The sequence below is a fragment of the Babylonia areolata genome, chromosome 6 (genome assembly GCF_041734735.1).
Source record: "Babylonia areolata isolate BAREFJ2019XMU chromosome 6, ASM4173473v1, whole genome shotgun sequence".
Lineage (NCBI taxonomy): Eukaryota > Metazoa > Mollusca > Gastropoda > Neogastropoda > Buccinidae > Babylonia > Babylonia areolata.
This window is the reverse complement of record NC_134881.1, coordinates 21,592,578-21,611,143: the sequence shown is the minus strand read 5'-3', so window position 1 is coordinate 21,611,143 and position 18,566 is coordinate 21,592,578. Positions and strand designations below refer to the sequence as shown.

General features: G+C 45.7%; 1 protein-coding gene across 1 annotated transcript in view; it reads right to left on the bottom strand.

Annotated features, from left to right (window-relative positions):
* Positions 1–18,566, bottom strand: part of LOC143283471 (brefeldin A-inhibited guanine nucleotide-exchange protein 3-like) — a 92,800-nt gene that overhangs the window by 29,340 nt on the left and 44,894 nt on the right. The window contains exons 13-24 of the mRNA XM_076589713.1: positions 16,600–16,772; positions 15,424–15,564; positions 14,417–14,724; positions 13,043–13,193; positions 11,524–11,714; positions 11,152–11,238; positions 10,309–10,462; positions 9,706–9,822; positions 8,432–8,650; positions 5,605–5,872; positions 3,896–4,021; positions 2,535–2,723 (exon numbers count right to left, since the gene is read on the bottom strand). Of these exons, the coding sequence (XP_076445828.1) occupies positions 2,535–2,723; positions 3,896–4,021; positions 5,605–5,872; positions 8,432–8,650; positions 9,706–9,822; positions 10,309–10,462; positions 11,152–11,238; positions 11,524–11,714; positions 13,043–13,193; positions 14,417–14,724; positions 15,424–15,564; positions 16,600–16,772 (2,124 nt within the window). The remainder of the gene's footprint in view (positions 1–2,534; positions 2,724–3,895; positions 4,022–5,604; positions 5,873–8,431; positions 8,651–9,705; positions 9,823–10,308; positions 10,463–11,151; positions 11,239–11,523; positions 11,715–13,042; positions 13,194–14,416; positions 14,725–15,423; positions 15,565–16,599; positions 16,773–18,566) is intronic.

The window sequence follows — 18,566 nt, the reverse complement described above, 5'->3', positions numbered from 1 at the left end:
TCCGAATGACTCGATGTTCAGTTTGATTTTCGTCAAACCTGGGAGAATGGGTGAAAATGAATTTGAGCTCAGACCCTCAAGGGCACCACACCAGCAGATGAGCGTCAGCTTCCTCTTGGCAACGAGAGTGTTGTCCTCTGGCAAAATTCCATGGAATAAATCCACTGTGATAGGTACACAAATTTATATGCATACATTCAAGGCCTGACTAAGTGCGTTGGGTTATGCTGCTGGTCAGGCTCTGTGTCCACCTGTAGCACACAATGATGAAATATATCCAAATGCAGTGACGCCTTCTTCAGAAACTGAAACTGAAACATACATTCAGGACTCACACGAGTACACACAGACAGACGTTAAGGAACGCACAAACATGGAACAGGTTTCACACAAATGTACACACAGAGGCGTCTTCATACAGGTACGCACATGGAAACACTCAAGCTTCATACCCAGGAATGTGTTCATGCTTCACACAGGTAAACACAGAGACATGCTCAGGGATGCACAAACATGGAACAGGCTTCATACAAACACACACACACTCAGGATTCACACAGGTACACACACACAGACATGTTCAGGCTGCACACAGGTACACAAGTAGAGACACATTCAGGCTGCACACAGGTACACGCAGACAATGTCAGGTTTCAAACAGGTAAAAGCAAACACATTCATACTTCAAACAGGAACACACACAGACATGTTCAGGCTTCACACAGGTAAGCACACCAACATGCTCAAGCTTAAAACAGGTACAAACACACTGGGCTCTCAACAATCTCTCTCTCACCTGTCCACACTGGCTCTCATCAATCTCTCTCTCACCTGTCCACACTGGCTCTCAACAATCTCTCACCCACCTGTCCACACCGGCTCTCACCAGTCTCTCTCCCTCACCTGTCCACACTGGCTCTCATCAGTCTCTCTCCCTCACCTGTCCACACTGGCTCTCATCAGTCTCTCTCTCTCACCTGTCCACACTGGCTCCCACACTGGCTCTCATCAGTCTCTCTCCCTGACCTGTCCACACTGGCTCTCATCAGTCTCTCTCTCTCACCTGTCCACACTGGCTCCCACACTGGCTCTCATCAGTCTCTCTCTCTCACCTGTCCACACTGGCTCCCACACTGGCTCTCATCAGTCTCTCTCCCTCACCTGTCCACACTGGCTCTCATCAATCTCTCTCTCCCTCACCTGTCCACACTGGCTCTCATCAGTCTCTCTCTCTCACCTGTCCACACTGGCTCCCACACTGGCTCTCATCAGTCTCTCTCTCTCACCTGTCCACACTGGCTCCCACACTGGCTCTCATCAGTCTCTCTCCCTCACCTGTCCACACTGGCTCTCATCAGTCTCTCTCTCTCACCTGTCCACACTGGCTCTCACCAGTCTCTCTCCCTCACCTGTCCACACTGGCTCTCATCAGTCTCTCTCCCTCACCTGTCCACACTGGCTCTCATCAGTCTCTCTCCCTCACCTGTCCACACTGGCTCTCATCACTCTCTCCCTCACCTGTCCATACTGGCTCTCATCAGTCTCTCTCTCTCACCTATCCACACTGGCTCTCATCACTCTCTCCCTCACCTGTCCACACTGGCTCTCATCAGTCTCTCTCCCTCACCTGTCCACACTGGCTCTCATCAATCTCTCTCTCACCTGTCCACACTGGCTCTCATCACTCTCTCCCTCACCTGTCCACACTGGCTCTCATCAGTCTCTCTCTCTCACCTGTCCACACTGGCTCTCATCAGTCTCTCTCTCTCACCTGTCCACACTGGCTCTCATCAATCTCTCTCTCTCTCACCTGTCCACACTGGCTCTCATCAGTCTCTCTCCCTCACCTGTCCACACCGGCTCTCATCAATCTCTCTCTCTCTCACCTGTCCACACTGGCTCTCATCAGTCTCTCTCTCTCACCTGTCCACACTGGCTCTCATCAGTCTCTCTCTCTCACCTGTCCACACTGGCTCTCATCAGTCTCTCTCCCTCACCTGTCCACACTGGCTCTCATCAATCTCTCTCTCTCTCACCTGTCCACACCAGCTCTCATCAGTCTCTCTCCCTCACCTGTCCACACTGGCTCTCATCAGTCTCTCTCTCTCACCTGTCCACACTGGCTCTCATCAGTCTCTCTCACCCACCTGTCCACACAGGCTCTCATCAATCTCTCTCTCTCACCTGTCCACACCGGCTCTCACCAGTCTCTCTCCCTCACCTGTCCACACTGGCTCTCACCAGTCTCTCTCCCTCACCTGTCCACACTGGCTCTCATCAGTCTCTCTCACCCACCTGTCCACACAGGCTCTCATCAATCTCTCTCTCTCACCTGTCCACACCGGCTCTCATCAGTCTCTCTCCCTCACCTGTCCACACTGGCTCTCATCAGTCTCTCTCCCTCACCTGTCCACACTGGCTCTCATCAATCTCTCTCTCCCTCACCTGTCCACACAGGCTCTCATCAATCTCTCTCCCTCACCTGTCCACACCGGCTCTCACCAGTCTCTCATCTCTCTCTCTCTCTCTCTCACCTGTCCACCTCCTGCGACAGACCGCAGAGTGCCCTGGCGGCCTGCTGTGAGGTGAGCACGCCTCCCCCAGTGAGGGAGCTGTCCCAGCCGCACTCCATGTAGCTCTGTCGGATCAGCTCCGCCACGTTGATCCTGGGCGCCACGGGAACCGCTGCCCCCGTCAGCATGATGGGCTCCATCTCCATCACCCTGGTGGAAGGAAAGATGAGGTGAGGTGAGGTGAGGTAAGGGGAGGGGACATGAGGGGAGGGGCCGGGGAGATGAGGAGAGAGGAGGTAAGGGGAGGGGTGGGGAGGGGAGGGGAGGGGATGTGAGGAGAGGTGAGGAGAGGGAGGTAAGGAATGAGGAGAGGGGAGGGGAGGGTAGAGGAGGGGAGGGGAGGGGAAATAAGGTCAGGTCAGGTAAGGTAAGATGACATTAAATGACATGAGATAACATGAGGTAAGGTGATATGAGGTTAGAAAAGGTGAGAGTAGATGAGATGAGATGAGGAAAAGGTAAGGTGAGGTATGGTGAACTGAGGTGAGGTGAGGTGAGGTGAGGGGAGGTGAGGTGAGGGGAAATGATGTGAGGTGAGGTGAGGTGTGGTGTGGTGTGGTGAGGTGAGATGAGGTAAGGTAAGGAATGGAAAGGTGAGATGAGATGATGTGAGGCGAGGTGAGGTGAGGTGTGATGAGGAGAGGTGAGATGAGAAAAGATGAGATTAGATGAGGTATGGTAAGGAAAGGTGAGATGAGATGACGTGAGCTGAAGTGAGATGAGATGAGGTCAGATCAGGTCATGTCATATGAGATGATATGAGATAAAGTGTGGAGAGATGAGATGAAATTAAGGTACGGTAAGGTAAGGTAAAATGAGGTGAAGTGAGATGAGATGATATGACGTGAGGTGAGGTGAGGTGAGCTGAGATGAGATAATGTAAGGTAAGGTAAGGTAAGGTGGAGTGAGGTGAGATGAGATAATGTTAGGTAAGGTAAGATAAGATAAGGTAAGGTAAGGTAAGGTGGGGTGAGATAAGGTGAAATGAGATGGGATGTAAGGTAAGGTAAGGTAAGGTAAGGTAAGGTAAGGTAAGATGAGATGATGTGATGTGAAGTGATGTGAGGTGAGGTGAGATGAGATAAGGTAAGGTGAGATGACGTGATGTGACATGATGTGACGCGACGCGACATGATGTGACGTCAGGTAAGGCAAGGTAGGTAAGATTAGATGAAACCAGAAGATGAGAATAACTTTATCATAAGGAGAAGATGCTCCAGGCTTGGCTGGACACAGGAAAGAAAAGAAAAGAAAGAAAGAAAAAGAAAAAAAGAAAAAGGAAAGAAAAAATAATAGAAGAACACCACCACCACAACACTGACCCATCCGAATCCCCTGGGGCCCCCTCAGTGTCGGCAGTGCGACCTTGCTGTACCCGAGGTAGACTGGACTCGTGGTTCCCCTGGCTGAAGTAGGTGTGCTCCAGCTCCGAGATGTGCGCGCAACACCTGTCACACAACAGGTGTTACAGCGTCACAATAAAAAAAATTTTTTTAAAAACCACCTGCGCCTCAACAATTTGGAGATGTCAGAATAAATACCTGTGTGACAGCAAGTGTCAAGTTGGAATGAACACCTGTGACAAGAAGTGTCATAATGTCAGAATAAAAACCTTTGACAGCGGGAGTAATGTTGGAATAAACACTTGTGACAAGAAGTGTCATAATGTCAGAATAAAAACCTTTGACAGCGGGAGTAATGTTGGAATAAACACTTGTACCAGCAGGAGTCATGTCAGAGTCATGTCAGAATAAACACCTGTGAACAGCAGTCATGTCAGAATAAACACCTGTGAACAGCAGTCATGTCAGAATAAACACCTGTGACAACAGGAGTCATGTCAGAATAAACACCTGTGAACAACAGGAGTCATGTCAGAATAAACACCTGTGAACAACAGGAGTCATGTCAGAATAAACACCTGTGACAACAGGAGTCATGTCACAATAAACGCCTGTGACAACAGGAGTCATGTCACAATAAACGCCTGTGACAACAGGAGTCATGTCACAATAAACACCTGTGAACAACAGGAGTCATGTCACAATAAACGCCTGTGACAACAGGAGTCATGTCACAATAAACACCTGTGACAACAGGAGTCATGTCACAATAAACGCCTGTGACAACAGGAGTCATGTCACAATAAACAGCTGTGAAGAACAGGAGTCATGTCAGAATAAACACCTGTGACAGCAGGAGTCATGTCAGAAAAAAACACTTGTGACAACAACAGTCACGTCAGAATAAACACCTGTGACAACAAGAAGAAGTAATGTCAGAATAAACACCAGTGCCACTACACCGTGTAATGTCACATTAACTCACTCCAGACGAACAGTTTTCTCCCATGCTTTTCCCTAGAGACGACCCATTTGTTAGGGTTAGGAAAGAAATCACAAAAAATACAAAACATAAAGTAACCGAATGAAACTCACTGCACTTGACTCACTGACCCCTCTCCTCACGTTGTGTGAACGCCCACTCCCCTCCCTCTTCACTGCTCTCAGAAGCTAAGTCACTGTAAGTACCTTCTTGCTGGTAGATTTCTTCACTGCAGATACTTTATTCAACGTCTTCATCATCCTCATCAATGTCAAAACGTTCAGTGTGAAGCATTTCAATCACTTCAGCAGCGGTAAAAGCCACTGTCGTGATATAGTTTGCTCCAAAAATTTCCACTTGTATCGCCTGCGACACCATTTTTGATGTGTATGCAGATTAGCTTGTCATGTGGGGTCCTGTTGTTACGGAATCTCATGACGAAACTTTCCATTCAACCCTTGACACATTTGCAATGCCTGGTGTAGCTGCAATTGGTATGCTACCCCATGAGGAAAACATGGAAAAAATTTTTTAATTGTCAAAACCGCTATAGCATTCTGTCGTACAGAATGCTACCTTACATCAGGAACGCTATAGTGTTCCATCGTCCGGAGAGAGTTAAAACACCCGTACCAACAGGTGTCCTAATGTCAGAACAGACAAACACATGTGCCGCAGAAACTCAAAAACAGACAGAAAAACTCACCTGAAGACGTGCTTCCAGCAGTCTGCCGCATGACTGCCAACCTCCATGCCCGTGGTCATCAGCACGTCCATGCTCAGCACGTGGGAGGCATGGAGACGGATGGGGCGGGGCCTGTCCCTCAGCACTGCCGCCTTCAGGCCCCCCCCAGCCCCCTTCAGCCCCCCCTCCCCCACCCCTACCCCCATCCCACCAGGCGTGCGGCCGTCCTCGCGCACACAGGAGGTGCTGGCCAGCTGGGCGAAGGCACTGGCGCATTTGGACTGGAGACCTGTGGTCAGTGATAAAACTTGAAAACCTGTCTGTTCAAACAGGCCTTTTGGGTGTGATGAAGTATAACTAATTGTCCACATTCTTCTTCCTCCTCCTCCTACAAACCCCATTTTGCCCTCAGCTGAAGGCATCATGTAGTGTGTGTGTGTCTGTGGCTGGATGTTTGTGTGTGCGTGCGTGTGTGCACAAACAAGCGTGTGTGTGCACGGGTGTGCATGTGTTGGGTATTTTTGTCTTGTGTGTGCGTGTGTGTGTGTGTGTGTGTGTGTGTGTGTGTGTGTGTGTGTGCATGTGTAGGGCATTTTTGTCGTGTGTGTGTGTGTGTGTGTGTGTGTTTATGTGCATGTGTGTGTGTGTGTGTGTGTGTGTGTGTGTGTGTGATTGTTCATACCTGCAACTTGTAGTATTTTCTTGCTGCATATGTGTTGATTTTTCATGTGCAGAGGTATGTTATGCACTATTGTATACGTTTTTTTTCATGTAAGGCGCTCACATGGCGAGTTTGCGCCATATAAATGTTATCTATCATCATTATCATTATTGCATGTGAATCACTGTGACTGTTGTATCTGTGGTTTATTTCAAATCAATATTCAAGCATTTCATTTCTTTTATTCAATACACTGAATGACTGATTTGCGTGTTTCGTTTATGCGTGCTTTACACCACAACCTAGTTTCTCTTTGGAGATAATCAATGTTTTACGACACAAACTAAGTTCTCTTTAGAGATGATCAAGTATTCTGTATTCTGGCAAACATGACAGTGGGGTGGTGACCTGGCTGTAACATGTCCACCCTCCAAGGAAACCAGAGAATCTGAGGGCATGGGATTGAATCGTCCACTCACCAGAATTTTCTTCCTCATCCACTAGACCTTGACGCTAGCCATATGGATGGGAAGATAAACCATGGTCCCATGTGCAGCATGCATGTGGTGCATGTAAAAGAACCCACAGCAACAAAAGGATCACCTTGGTAAAATCATGTAGAGAAATGCACCTTGACAGAACAGAATAGAATAGAATATGTCTTTATTACCAAGTGTACCAGGTTCACAAGGAATATTGGGGGGGGATGGTACATAACAAAGTACCAACATAAATCGAAAATCATACACAAACACTGATACAGTAGAAATTAGGATACATACAAGTGCATATTGATACAAAAACTTGTGCATATTCACACATGCACGCACTGCACACACGCACACACACACACAAACATACACACACATGCATGCACGCACACACTCTCTCTCTCTCTCTCTCACGTTTGAACAGAAGCCACATATTACATGTGGATGGGGCTGATGACTAGAACTTCAGGTAGATGGCCGTTGATTGCACAATTCTATTTATCATACTGGGTTTGTTCAAGAGACAGGGCACTGACTGCTTTGGGGAAAAAGCTATTGGTGAAGCGATTGGTTTTCGTCCTTATACTTCAGTACCATCGACCAGAAGGGAACATCTCGAAAATCCCAAAAGCTGGATGTGATTTGTTCTGGCTGATTGATTTTGCTTTCTTGAGTAGCCGCTTATAATATATGTCTTCTAGAGAAGGTAGATCAGTAGAAACAAATCCACATGCAGACAGAAATGAAGCTCTGTTCGACAGCTTAAAAGGATTTTTTTTTCCCTAAAATTACGTTTATCTAACATACTTACCGTGACCCACTAGTGCAGACTCCAGCAGGGAGTCTGATTCCTGTCCTGTGCAAACTACTATCCGCCTATGCGGAGAAAACAAAAGTAGCTACAGCCGATAACCTCCCGGAAGCAGGTTAGCAGGTTACCTCCCCTCTGTATCCCTGACCAGCTTCCTCTTTTGACGGCAATTAATCAACAATTCTCCATCAATTTTTGCCATTTTTGTGAACCATCCTGTTTTTTTGTTTTTTTTACTGCAGTGGTCTCAGGTAGTACTGGTCCAGCAAAGTTGTAGCAGACATGTAGCTGTGGGGTCTAGCAAGTTTAACTCTCTTTTCAAAAATCTTTTCCCTTCTCCCCACCCACCCCATTACTTCTCTTTTTCAACCATTCCTTATCTTTTCATTTCTCCCTGTCTATCTCAATCCCTACTTACTGCTGTTGAAAATAGCAAACAATCCAACCCTTTTCATTTTTTTTCCTGTCTCAATCATTGCTTACCGCTTACTGGGTAATAAACAATACTTCTCGTTTCATTTTTCCTGTGTAACTCATCTCAATCATTATTCACCAACGCCGTGTGGATAAAAGAACAAACAAACAAAACAAAAACACAGTTTCTCTCTCTTTACCACCTGTACCGCCGTTCTTTTTCTGTCTCTGTACCTTGCGATTGGAATGAACTTCCTCTTTCGCTTGGTCAGGTCTCTGCGCTCAGCTCTTTCAAGTCTGGCCTTAAAACCCACCTCTTCGCAAGATAGCCTCCCTTCCCTGCCTCTTCCTTGTCTTCAGTTTCTCCAGTTTAGAGTTATGCATGCGTGTGAATGACTGGTGTGAAAGCGCTTTGATTTGTCTCTCCACAAGATTCAGCGCTATTATCATTATTATCATTATCAATATTACCCAGCATGCAGCAGAGCCTGGAGGCAGCCTGCAGACCGCTGAGCGACAGGCAGATGGCGTCGCGGCCTCGCTGCGTCTCCTCACGGGCGCCCTCTGTGCCCAGCAGCAAGCCCAGGCTGAAGGTGATGCCACAGGAGCTCTTGCCATCCAGCAGAACACACAGCACGTCCAGCATTCCCTCCCAGCACGTCGACAGCACGATCCGTGCCAACGTCTGACCTGAGGGGGAGAGGGTGGGGAGGTGGTGGGTGTGGGCATGGGGATGGCAATTAGTGTGTGTGTGTGGTTCATGGTTTCATGTGCTGGTGTAGCGGCCTGTTTGTACCCCAATCCCCCCACCCCCCCCTCCATCCTGACATCCTGCAAAAATTGTTGCCATAGTGCCGATAAGATGTCCACCGACATCCAGCGTATGTTCCGATTTTTCCTTCACTGGAGTTTGGCTCAGTGCACATAAACAGACTCTGAACGGTTACTTTGATGTGTCTGGATTATAAAAATACTGTTTAAGTGAGCATACATCAGGCAGAAGACCCTTTTCTACTCGATGATCATTTGCTAACTGGACCAAGTGGAACACGCATGGAAAGGGGGTTGCATCATATGCAAAAAAAAGGTGTTGAAAACTTTGTCCAGTAAAGAAAGTGGTCCGAGTCAGTGGATCGACACAATTTTGCGAGCTATGTTTATGATTATGTACAGCTCTAACGAGGGAGAAGGATCTCTGTTGTCTGATGATTGGTTTGAACACGAAGGCGAATGACAATGACAGTGATGAAACTGACAGCCCAAGTGATGGTAATTCAGTCCATCAATCCAATCAGACAGCCTTTTTTTCTTAGCAGGTGACTATGACTAACAGAATATGTGCAGCGAGTGTTGGAAGAGGGGGAGGAGAGGGAGAGCAGTGATGTAAGACTGTGGTCAAATGCCAGATCAGATGGTGTGGAAGTGGGCATGGCAGTTGGACATCAGTGTAGTGCATTTCAATGCACACTGCTGGCAATAGATAACCACCAATGCTCCACGATTTTCATGAAACACACGGTTGACAGGTTGGTGTTCTGGATGAGACGATAAACTGACGTCCTGTGTGTTGCATGTACATAGCACTCACCGCTAAGTTATGCATGTGTGTGAATGACTGGTGTGTAAGCATTTGATTTGTCTCTGCACAAGATTCAGCACTATATAATCACTTTTATCATTATCATTATTATTATTATTATCATTGTCATATCTTTTTTTAAAATTTTATCATCCTTGTTACTTACCAGCTTCCACTTTCAGTCTCATTTCAGGAGATTCCTCGTGGCTCACGCTGCCCTCATCACAGCGAAACTCATACATCAGCTGTCCGCCGATTTCATGACTGCCCAGTCCATCCACATCTGTCACAGATTGTTAACACTAGGGATGATAGTAGGGTGTGTGTGTGTGTGTGTGTGTGTGTGTGTAGGGGGGATGTCGTGTGTATGTGTGTGTGTGCATGTGAGTGTGTGTGTTTGTGTATGTGTGTGCTGTATGTGCTGCATGTATGTGTATGTGCATGTTTGCATGCACCGTGTGCAAGTGTGTGTGTGTGTGTGTGTGTGTGTTTGTGTGTGTGCACATGTGTGTCTGTGTCCACATTTGTATTAATGCATGCATACATGTGTGTGTATGTGTGACCACAACACTGCACACATTCCAACAAATGCAGCATATGTGTGTCTGTGTGTGCGCGCACTCATGTGCATGTATATATGTGTGTGTGTGTGTGTGTGTGTGTGTGTGTGAGAGTGTTAATACACTCAAGTGTTATTTGCATGAGCATGGTGCAAGTTTCAGCATACGTACATGACCACAACCCCCACCCCCACTCCCACCCCCCACACCTTCTAACATCTGCAACAGGGGGCAGTCAGCCATGGTCACGTGAGTGACGTCCATGAGGTCAGAGGTCACCGTCTGCTGGTACAGCTCGCTCAGCCAGGTCGGTGACAGGTACAGCAACAGACCCGAACCCAGCACCCCGTCCACAAACTGCGTCTGGAGATAAAAATTATTGTTATCATTATAATAGTAATAGTAGTTTCATTATCATTATCATTATTATCATTATTACTATCATTTTATTTCTATTTTTCTTATTACAGCAACAGACCCGAACTCAGCACCCCATCCACAAACTGTGTCTGGAGATAAAAATTATTGTTATCATTAGTAGCAGTAATAGTAGTTTCATTATTATTATCATTATTACTATCATTTTATTACTATTTTTCTTATTACAGCAACAGACCTGAACCCAGACTGTGCCTGGAGATAAAAATTATTGTTATCATTAGTAGTAGTAATAGTAGTTTCATTATTATTATCATTATTACTATCATTTTATTACTATTTTTCTTATTTCAGCAACAGACCTGAACCCAGACTGCACCTGGAGATAAAAATTATCGTTATCATTAGTAGTAATTATCATTATCATTATTACTGCTATTACTATCATTTCATTTATATAAATTCATATACTTACATGTTCATTATGTACTGTGTAACCTTGCTGAGTACTTTGTTGGCATGTATTGTATGCCTTTGGTGTCTTTATTCTACTTCTTCCCTTGCGGTCTTTTTGAAATAAAAGAAACCTGGCTTTGCACTGTGGCAGCTCCTGAGCTCAACTCTCCACACAAACACAAGCACACATTCACTGACTTCACAATAAACATGCCTACCATGCCACAGGCAAAGGCACATGACACTCCATAGGCACATGACACTCCATAGGCACAAGGCACATGACACTCCAAAGGCACATGACACTCCAAAGGCACAAGGCACATGACACTCCATAGGCACATCACACTCCATAGGGACAAGGCACATGACACCCCATAGGCACATGACAGGCACATGACACTCCATAGGCACATGACAGGCACATGACACTCCATAGGCACATGAAGCTCCATAGGCACATGACCATAGGCACATGACAGGCACATGACACTCCATAGGCACATGACACTCCATAGGCACACGACAGGCACATGACACTCCATAGGCACATGATAGGCACATGACACTCCACAGACTCATGACGCTACATCTTGACTGGACTGGGTACCTGAGTCTGGGAGAGGAGGTGGGGCCTGGCGCGTGGTGTAGTAGCCTCCCTTGCTGAGAGCGTAGCTCAGCCTGAGGGCAGCGACGGAAGCGGTGTACACGCCGTCCGCGTTCAGCACCAGCCCTGACATCTCCGCCCTGCCGCTGCCATGACATTGCTGCTCTGACAGCCCTGCAGCAAAACAATTACCATACATCAGAAGATACATAAATCCCATACTTATTTTCTTTTTATTGATAGTTCACTTGCTGTGAACGTGTTCTAAGATACTTGACAGTTTGTATTCCTTGACAGCTTGTGTAAGATCTTAAGAAATGAATGATAATACTCCATGATGATAACCAACCAATGTATAATCCAGCTGCTTGGCTGCTTCTGTCTGATAGAGTATTTATGGTGGGGTTTTTTGTTGTTGTTTTTTCTTCTTTTTTTCTTCTTTATACATGTCCATTAACATGCTGCTGTTGTTGTAAAATGTCAACCTATCAAAATGGAATTAAAAAAATGTTTAAAAAAAGAAAAGAAAGAAAATACATAAATAAATGAATAAATAGAAACACTATCCCTTTCAGGACTTCTGCCTGTGCAGCCCTCCTGGCCTGGCATGTTCTGGCCTGGCTGTATCAACGGGAATGGGTGCTTCTTCTTCTTCTTCTTCTGCGTTCGTGGGCTGCAACTCCCACGTTTACTCAGATGTACACGAGTGGGCTTTTACGTGTATGACCGTTTTTACCCTGCCATGTAGGCAGCCATACTCAACTTTCGGGGGGGTGTATGCTGGGTATGTTCTTGTTTCCATAAACCACCGAACACTGACATGGATTACAGGATCTTTAACGTGTGTATTTGATCTTCTACTTGTGTATACACACGAAGGGGGTTCAGGCACTGGCAGGTCTGCATATATGTTGACCTGGGAGATCGGAAAAATCTCCACCCTTTACCCACCAGGCGCCATCACCGAGATTTGAACCCGGGACCCTCAGATTGAAAGTCCAACGCTTTAACCACTTGGCTACTGCGCCCGTCATGAATGGGTGCTTAACTTCAGGCACAAATTTATAACAACCACTCAACCAATAGCTATCAAACTTAATATAATGACTGAAATATAATTCTGACAGGTAACTAAGTCTCAAGACAAGGGATGCAATAGTTTACTTATAACTTTACAGAAATGACAAAATGTCATATTCTGTAGATGTTGAAGGTTGTGGGCTATCTTCTTGATTGAAATGTCTGCCACTTTGTCCAGACCGTTTGTTTCACTTACCTGAGAATTTTCGGATGATTAATTCGTCAGTTTTTTTGTCATTAAATGGGTCAAATTCACTGCAAGAGTCCACCATAATTACACTAAGCACTTACTTAAGTAATGTGTATCTTAAGTGTAAAATAACCAGTCAAAAGAAAATCTATGGCTATGGTTAGTTATGGTCATAAATTTTACATTTTGAAACTTGACAACAACAAAATAAATAAATAAATTTTCAAAAAACCTGAGCAGAAGTTGGAAGCGAAGGTCTGAAGTGCTTCGTCCACATCTGTGACGGACGGCAGTGACATCAGCTGGGGGGTACAGCTTCGCAGGAGCTGCACGAACTGGGCAGCGTTCTGACGTTCCACTCGCTCTGACTGCTCCTGAAGAGCCTGTCACACACAATGGTGCTGTGTTAACCCTTTCTGCACTGCACTGCCAGGACTATAGCACAGCTGGCAACTTTCCAGACCCAAAATTAGGAATCCTGTCTGGGAATGGGCTCGGGAGGGGGCATCGCATGAATCAATAAATGCAAAAGGAAATTTTCTTCCGAAAATTACGTTTAAGTAACATACTTACCGTGACCCACTAGTGCAGACTCCGGCAGGGGTCTGATTCCTGTCCTGTGAAAACTACTACCCACCTATGCGGAGAAAACGAAAGTAATTACAGCCGATAACCTCCCGAAGTAGGTTACCTCCCCTTTGCACCCCTGACTAGCGCCCTCTTTTTGCGGCAGCCATCTTGACTCCTGCTCCTGTGCTCTGCATACGGCTAAGTTTTTTCATATTTTCTGTCTATCGATTCTTTGGCGCTCTTGTTTTGTGTCTGATGATGAATCACAACAGGTCACAAAACTACTTGGCCCGATTGTGCAATAAAGTACAGTGCTGATAAACTCTTTTCTTTCACTGATTTGCTGCCAACATCAAATCAACTTTCAGTGCTCGACACCAAGTCAGTAAAACAGCACTGGCGCCTTGGACATACGCAGCAACTTTTTTCCAACTGAAAAACATGGATCGGTGCATGGACCCAGCAAGCGGGTTCAGTTTCTCACATTTTAGGGATTTTTTTATGATCTTGTTTTTTTGTTGTTGAAATCTGGAAATTTGGAAAATTATGCAGAAGATCATAATTTCAGAATTGATGCTAAACTTCAGAAACATTCCTAAATATTAGAAATGGTTGGCAGCTGTGCTACAGGTGTTGTTTGTTTTTTGTTTTGTTCTTGCTTTAGCTTTTTTGCTGAGGGGGATGGGGGAAGAGAGCAGGGCGAAGGGATGTGGGGGGGGATTGGCAGGGTTGCTGCCCCAGAATTTGGGGCATTTTGTTTTTTTTATAGACTGATGATGTAGAAATGATGACGAGGGTCATGAGGATGATGCTATGGAGATCCATTTAGGTTTGGGACTTCTTGACAAGAATGTATTTATATTATGATATATCCTGGTGTTAGTCCAGGCTGAGAGATACAGACACCTGCAGTGTTGGTGAGGAAATTTGAGCAACATACCGAAAGACACATCTGTGAAGTGGGGACAAGGATTTGTCCCAATGCAGTGACGCCTCCTTGACAAAACTGCACTGAACTGAACTTTGGATACCGTACCTTTCGAGCAGGGCTGAGGTGTTGTTCCCCCTGGTCTGCTTGTCGTGCTGCCTCCTCCCCATCCCCAGCCTGCAAGTCCTCCTCCTTCGCCATACCACTCGACGTGCACACCTCCTCAACGCCCTCGCCGGATATCTGCCTTTCTTCTCCTCCCTCTTTCTCACTTTTATCAGCCTCGTCCTGACTGGGGATCTCCATTTCCTGGCTTGGTGGAGACATATCGTCCTGCTCTACGTCAGAGAGTCTGAGTCGGGTGACTCTTTTCACCACGTCTTGTTGCACGCTGTTTTCGGAGTTGGTGTCAGAATCTGTGTGGACATGAATGAAAAAAAAACAAAAAAAACCCTAAGGGGAGTGTAGGCTTGACTATGAGCTGGCTGTTAGAAAAACAGAAAGAAAAGAACAAACACCAGACTTACAAACGACAGTGCTCTGTTACTTTATGGACCATGTTGAAGACATGCATTTTAAATTATGACTGTGCTTCATTACTTGTATAGACCATGTTGAAGAGATTCATTTTGAAAATATGACTGTAATCTATTACCTTTACAGGCCATTTGGAAGAGATGCACTGTGATTTTTTTCTTTTCTTTAAGTGGACAGACATAGTGAGTGACAGAGATGCAGAGAAAGAGAAATCCAGACAAAAGTGTGTTCAGTTTGTTCAGTGCCTTATGTTTCTTGTTGTTTACTTTATTGAAAAGTCTGTATTTGGTGTTCCTCCGTATCTAAATATCTATTTTGTTCAGTGCCTTTGTGTGTGTGTGTGTGTGTGTGTGTGTGTGTGTGTGTGTGAACATTAATTAGCAACAAAGTGTTTAGTCAGTTATTTTGCCAGGTTATGCATGTAAGTTTTTTATTTTCATGTTTAAATGCATGTTTTAAACATCAGTTTTTACATTGCACAGCCCAACTAGGTATATTTTAGTTGGAAAAGCGCTTTGTGAATTTAGAATTATCATTATTACTATAATCATGAATATCACTGTTGAAAAATTGCCCACCGATGACAGGTCGCGGGGAGTCTGGGGGCGACAGGGAAGACAACTGCTGCCCAACAACACTGACAGAGCCCCCATCTCCATCCTGGTGGCCTCCCCTGGACTCTTCCCCAGGCATGGCCGACTGGCTGTGTGGTGTTTGTCCTGCCACACCACAAGGACACAGACACTGATCACACTTCACAACCACCAAACAGGAACTTCTTCTTCGTTTGTGGGCTGTGACTCCCGCGTTCACTTTATATGCATGGGTAGGGTTTTACGTGTATGACCCTTTCTGACTCTTCCATGTGGGCAATCATAACTCTGTTTTCAGGGGGGTGCATGCCAGGTATGTTCTTGTTTCGACAACCCACCTAACACTGACATGGATTACGGTATCTTGAACGCACATCTTCTGCATTCACATGCACACTAAAGGGGGTTTAGGCACTAGCGGGTCTGCGCATCTGTTGACCTGTGAGATCAGAAAAATCTCCATCCTTTTCCACACAGGTACTGTGACCAGGATTCAAACCCAGGACCCTCAGATTGAAAGTCCAACACTTTAACCACACAGCTGTTGGGCCTAAACTGGAACTGCTGTGTCGCATCACGTCAAGTCACTTTTATTATCTCCAAAGAGAAAATTCACATGTGGTCTTGTTGCTCATGCTCACACTACAAACAAAACATACATTTAAAAGATGTGTGTGCCTATACATGAAAACATTTTACATATACACTTGCACAACACATCAAACAAATACGATCATGAAATTGATATAGAAACACCAAGCTGTAAAACAACATAACAATGTTAAGCAAATAAAGCAGAAAAAACCCCATCAAAATACAAAAGTAAAAATATATTTTTACAGAATACAAGCTAAACATCAACTTCAGAATCAATATAGAAAACATTAATTCCACAGTAAAGTTAATATCTTTTTGACATAAACAACTAGAAATAAGAAATTTTCATTTCCCATTTTCTCTTTTGCCTTCTCTCTCTTCATCTCCCCCCCCCTCCCCCCCCCCCCCCCCCCCCACCCCCCTCCCCTCCGCCCCAACCCCCAACTCTTCCCTCCACCTTCTAGTCGATTATAGCATCTATTTTGAATGTTATTTATAATTCACTTTCAGACTGATGAAGAAAAGAAACTTTGTCCTGTCACACCACAAAGACACAACCAGCACCTTTGTCCAGCCGGGAGCAGGCCACGAGGATGTCGTCGACGATGGAGTCAGCGATGCCCTGCCCACGACTGAGGGTGTCCATGGCTCTCAGCAGCCCGTCCACGCAGGTCACGGCCGCGAAGCACACGCTGAGGTCGTTGCCGTGGCACCCCTCCTCTACCGCGTCCATCATCCTGATCAGGGCGCAAACACACACACAGGTATGTGTATGCTCCGATGCTTATACATGCGCGTGTGCGTGCGTGTGCGGTGCGCGCATTCATGTTTGTGTACAGGATACACGTTCATACATGCATGCACACACACATATGCATGCACAGACATACATATACATACACATGCATGCGCACATACAAATAGGCACACATGTACACACATACATGCACACAAACATACATGTGCACACACACACACACACATGCTTGCACACACACAGACACACATTCATGCATGCACACACACACACACACACACACCCATACATGCATGCACACACACAAACACACACATCCACACATGCATGCATATGCACACACATGCATGCACACACACAAATGTACAAGTATACATGCGTGTGCACACACACACACACACACAAGCACTAACACTAACACACACACACAAACACACACACACACACACACATACACAGATCTTCAAGCCCAGCTGCTGTCCCATAGTTCAGAAAATTCCTTGAAGAAACAAATATCCCCAAAGTCAGTGCCATTTCTCCCATCTTGGCCCAGTAGCACAGAACAATATGCCCTTCTCAGCATATCATGAAGATTCCCCGGTTCAGTGTAAAAAGCCTCTCATAACACTTCTGTTCTGCCTTACATCTTAATGACTAATATGCTTCTTGAACTTCTGCTGGCTGTGTGTGTGTGTGTGTGTGTGTGTGTGTGTGTGTGTGTGTGTGTGTGTGTGAGCATGTTTGTGTGAGCACACATCTGTTTGTGTGTAGTATGCTGTACTTGGAATGCATGTATATCTATGTAGTATGTATATATGACTTCTGTTGAAATCAGCACAAACTTCCTGTCTGGGTCAGTCTGATATCATCATCTTAGATGGACAGACTATAAATGAATACACAATTCCTGTCTGGCAGGTGGGAGGATTAGTTTGCCTTTTTTTTTCAAATTATTATTATCATCATCATCATCATAATCATTATTATTATCATTATTATTAACATCGTTACTATCCTCATCATTATCATCATCATCATCATTGTTACTACTACCATCATCATCATCACTATGATTATTCTACATTTTAACTGTCAAGGACAGAGACAAACAGAAAACGAGATGGGAGGACAGTGTCCCAGAATGGACAGGCCTGACGACGGGTACAATAGCCGAGTGGTTAAAGCGTTGGACTATCAATCTTAGGGTCCCGGGTTCAAATCACAGTGACGGCGCCTGGCGGGTAAAGGGTGGAGATTTTTACGATCTCCCAGGTCAACGTATGTGCAGACCTGCTAGTGCCTGAACCCCCTTCGTGAGTATATGCAAGCAGAAGATCAAATACGCACGTTAAAGATCCTGTGTAATCCATGTCAGCGTTCGGTGGGTTATGGAAACAAGAACATACCCAGTATGCACACCCCCGAAAACGGAGTATGGCTGCCTACATGGCGGGGTAAAAACGGTCATACACGTAAAAGCCCACTCGTGTGCATACGAGTGAACGCAGAAGAAGAAGAAGAAGGAGAAGAAGAAGAAGAAGGAGAAGAAGAAGGAGAAGAAGAAGAAGAAGGAGAAGAAGAAGAAGAAGGACAGGCCTGACAAGGACTGAGTGACGCCCCGAGAGAAACTAGGAACAGGGAGAAATGGAGAGAACTGGCTGCCAGGTCATCAGTGGTGCCCCTGCGATCGGAGACTACCGGACGGAAGAAGAAGAAGACGAAGAGGGAGAGAGAGAGAGAGAGAAGCAGACAGGCACAGACAGAGACACAGAGA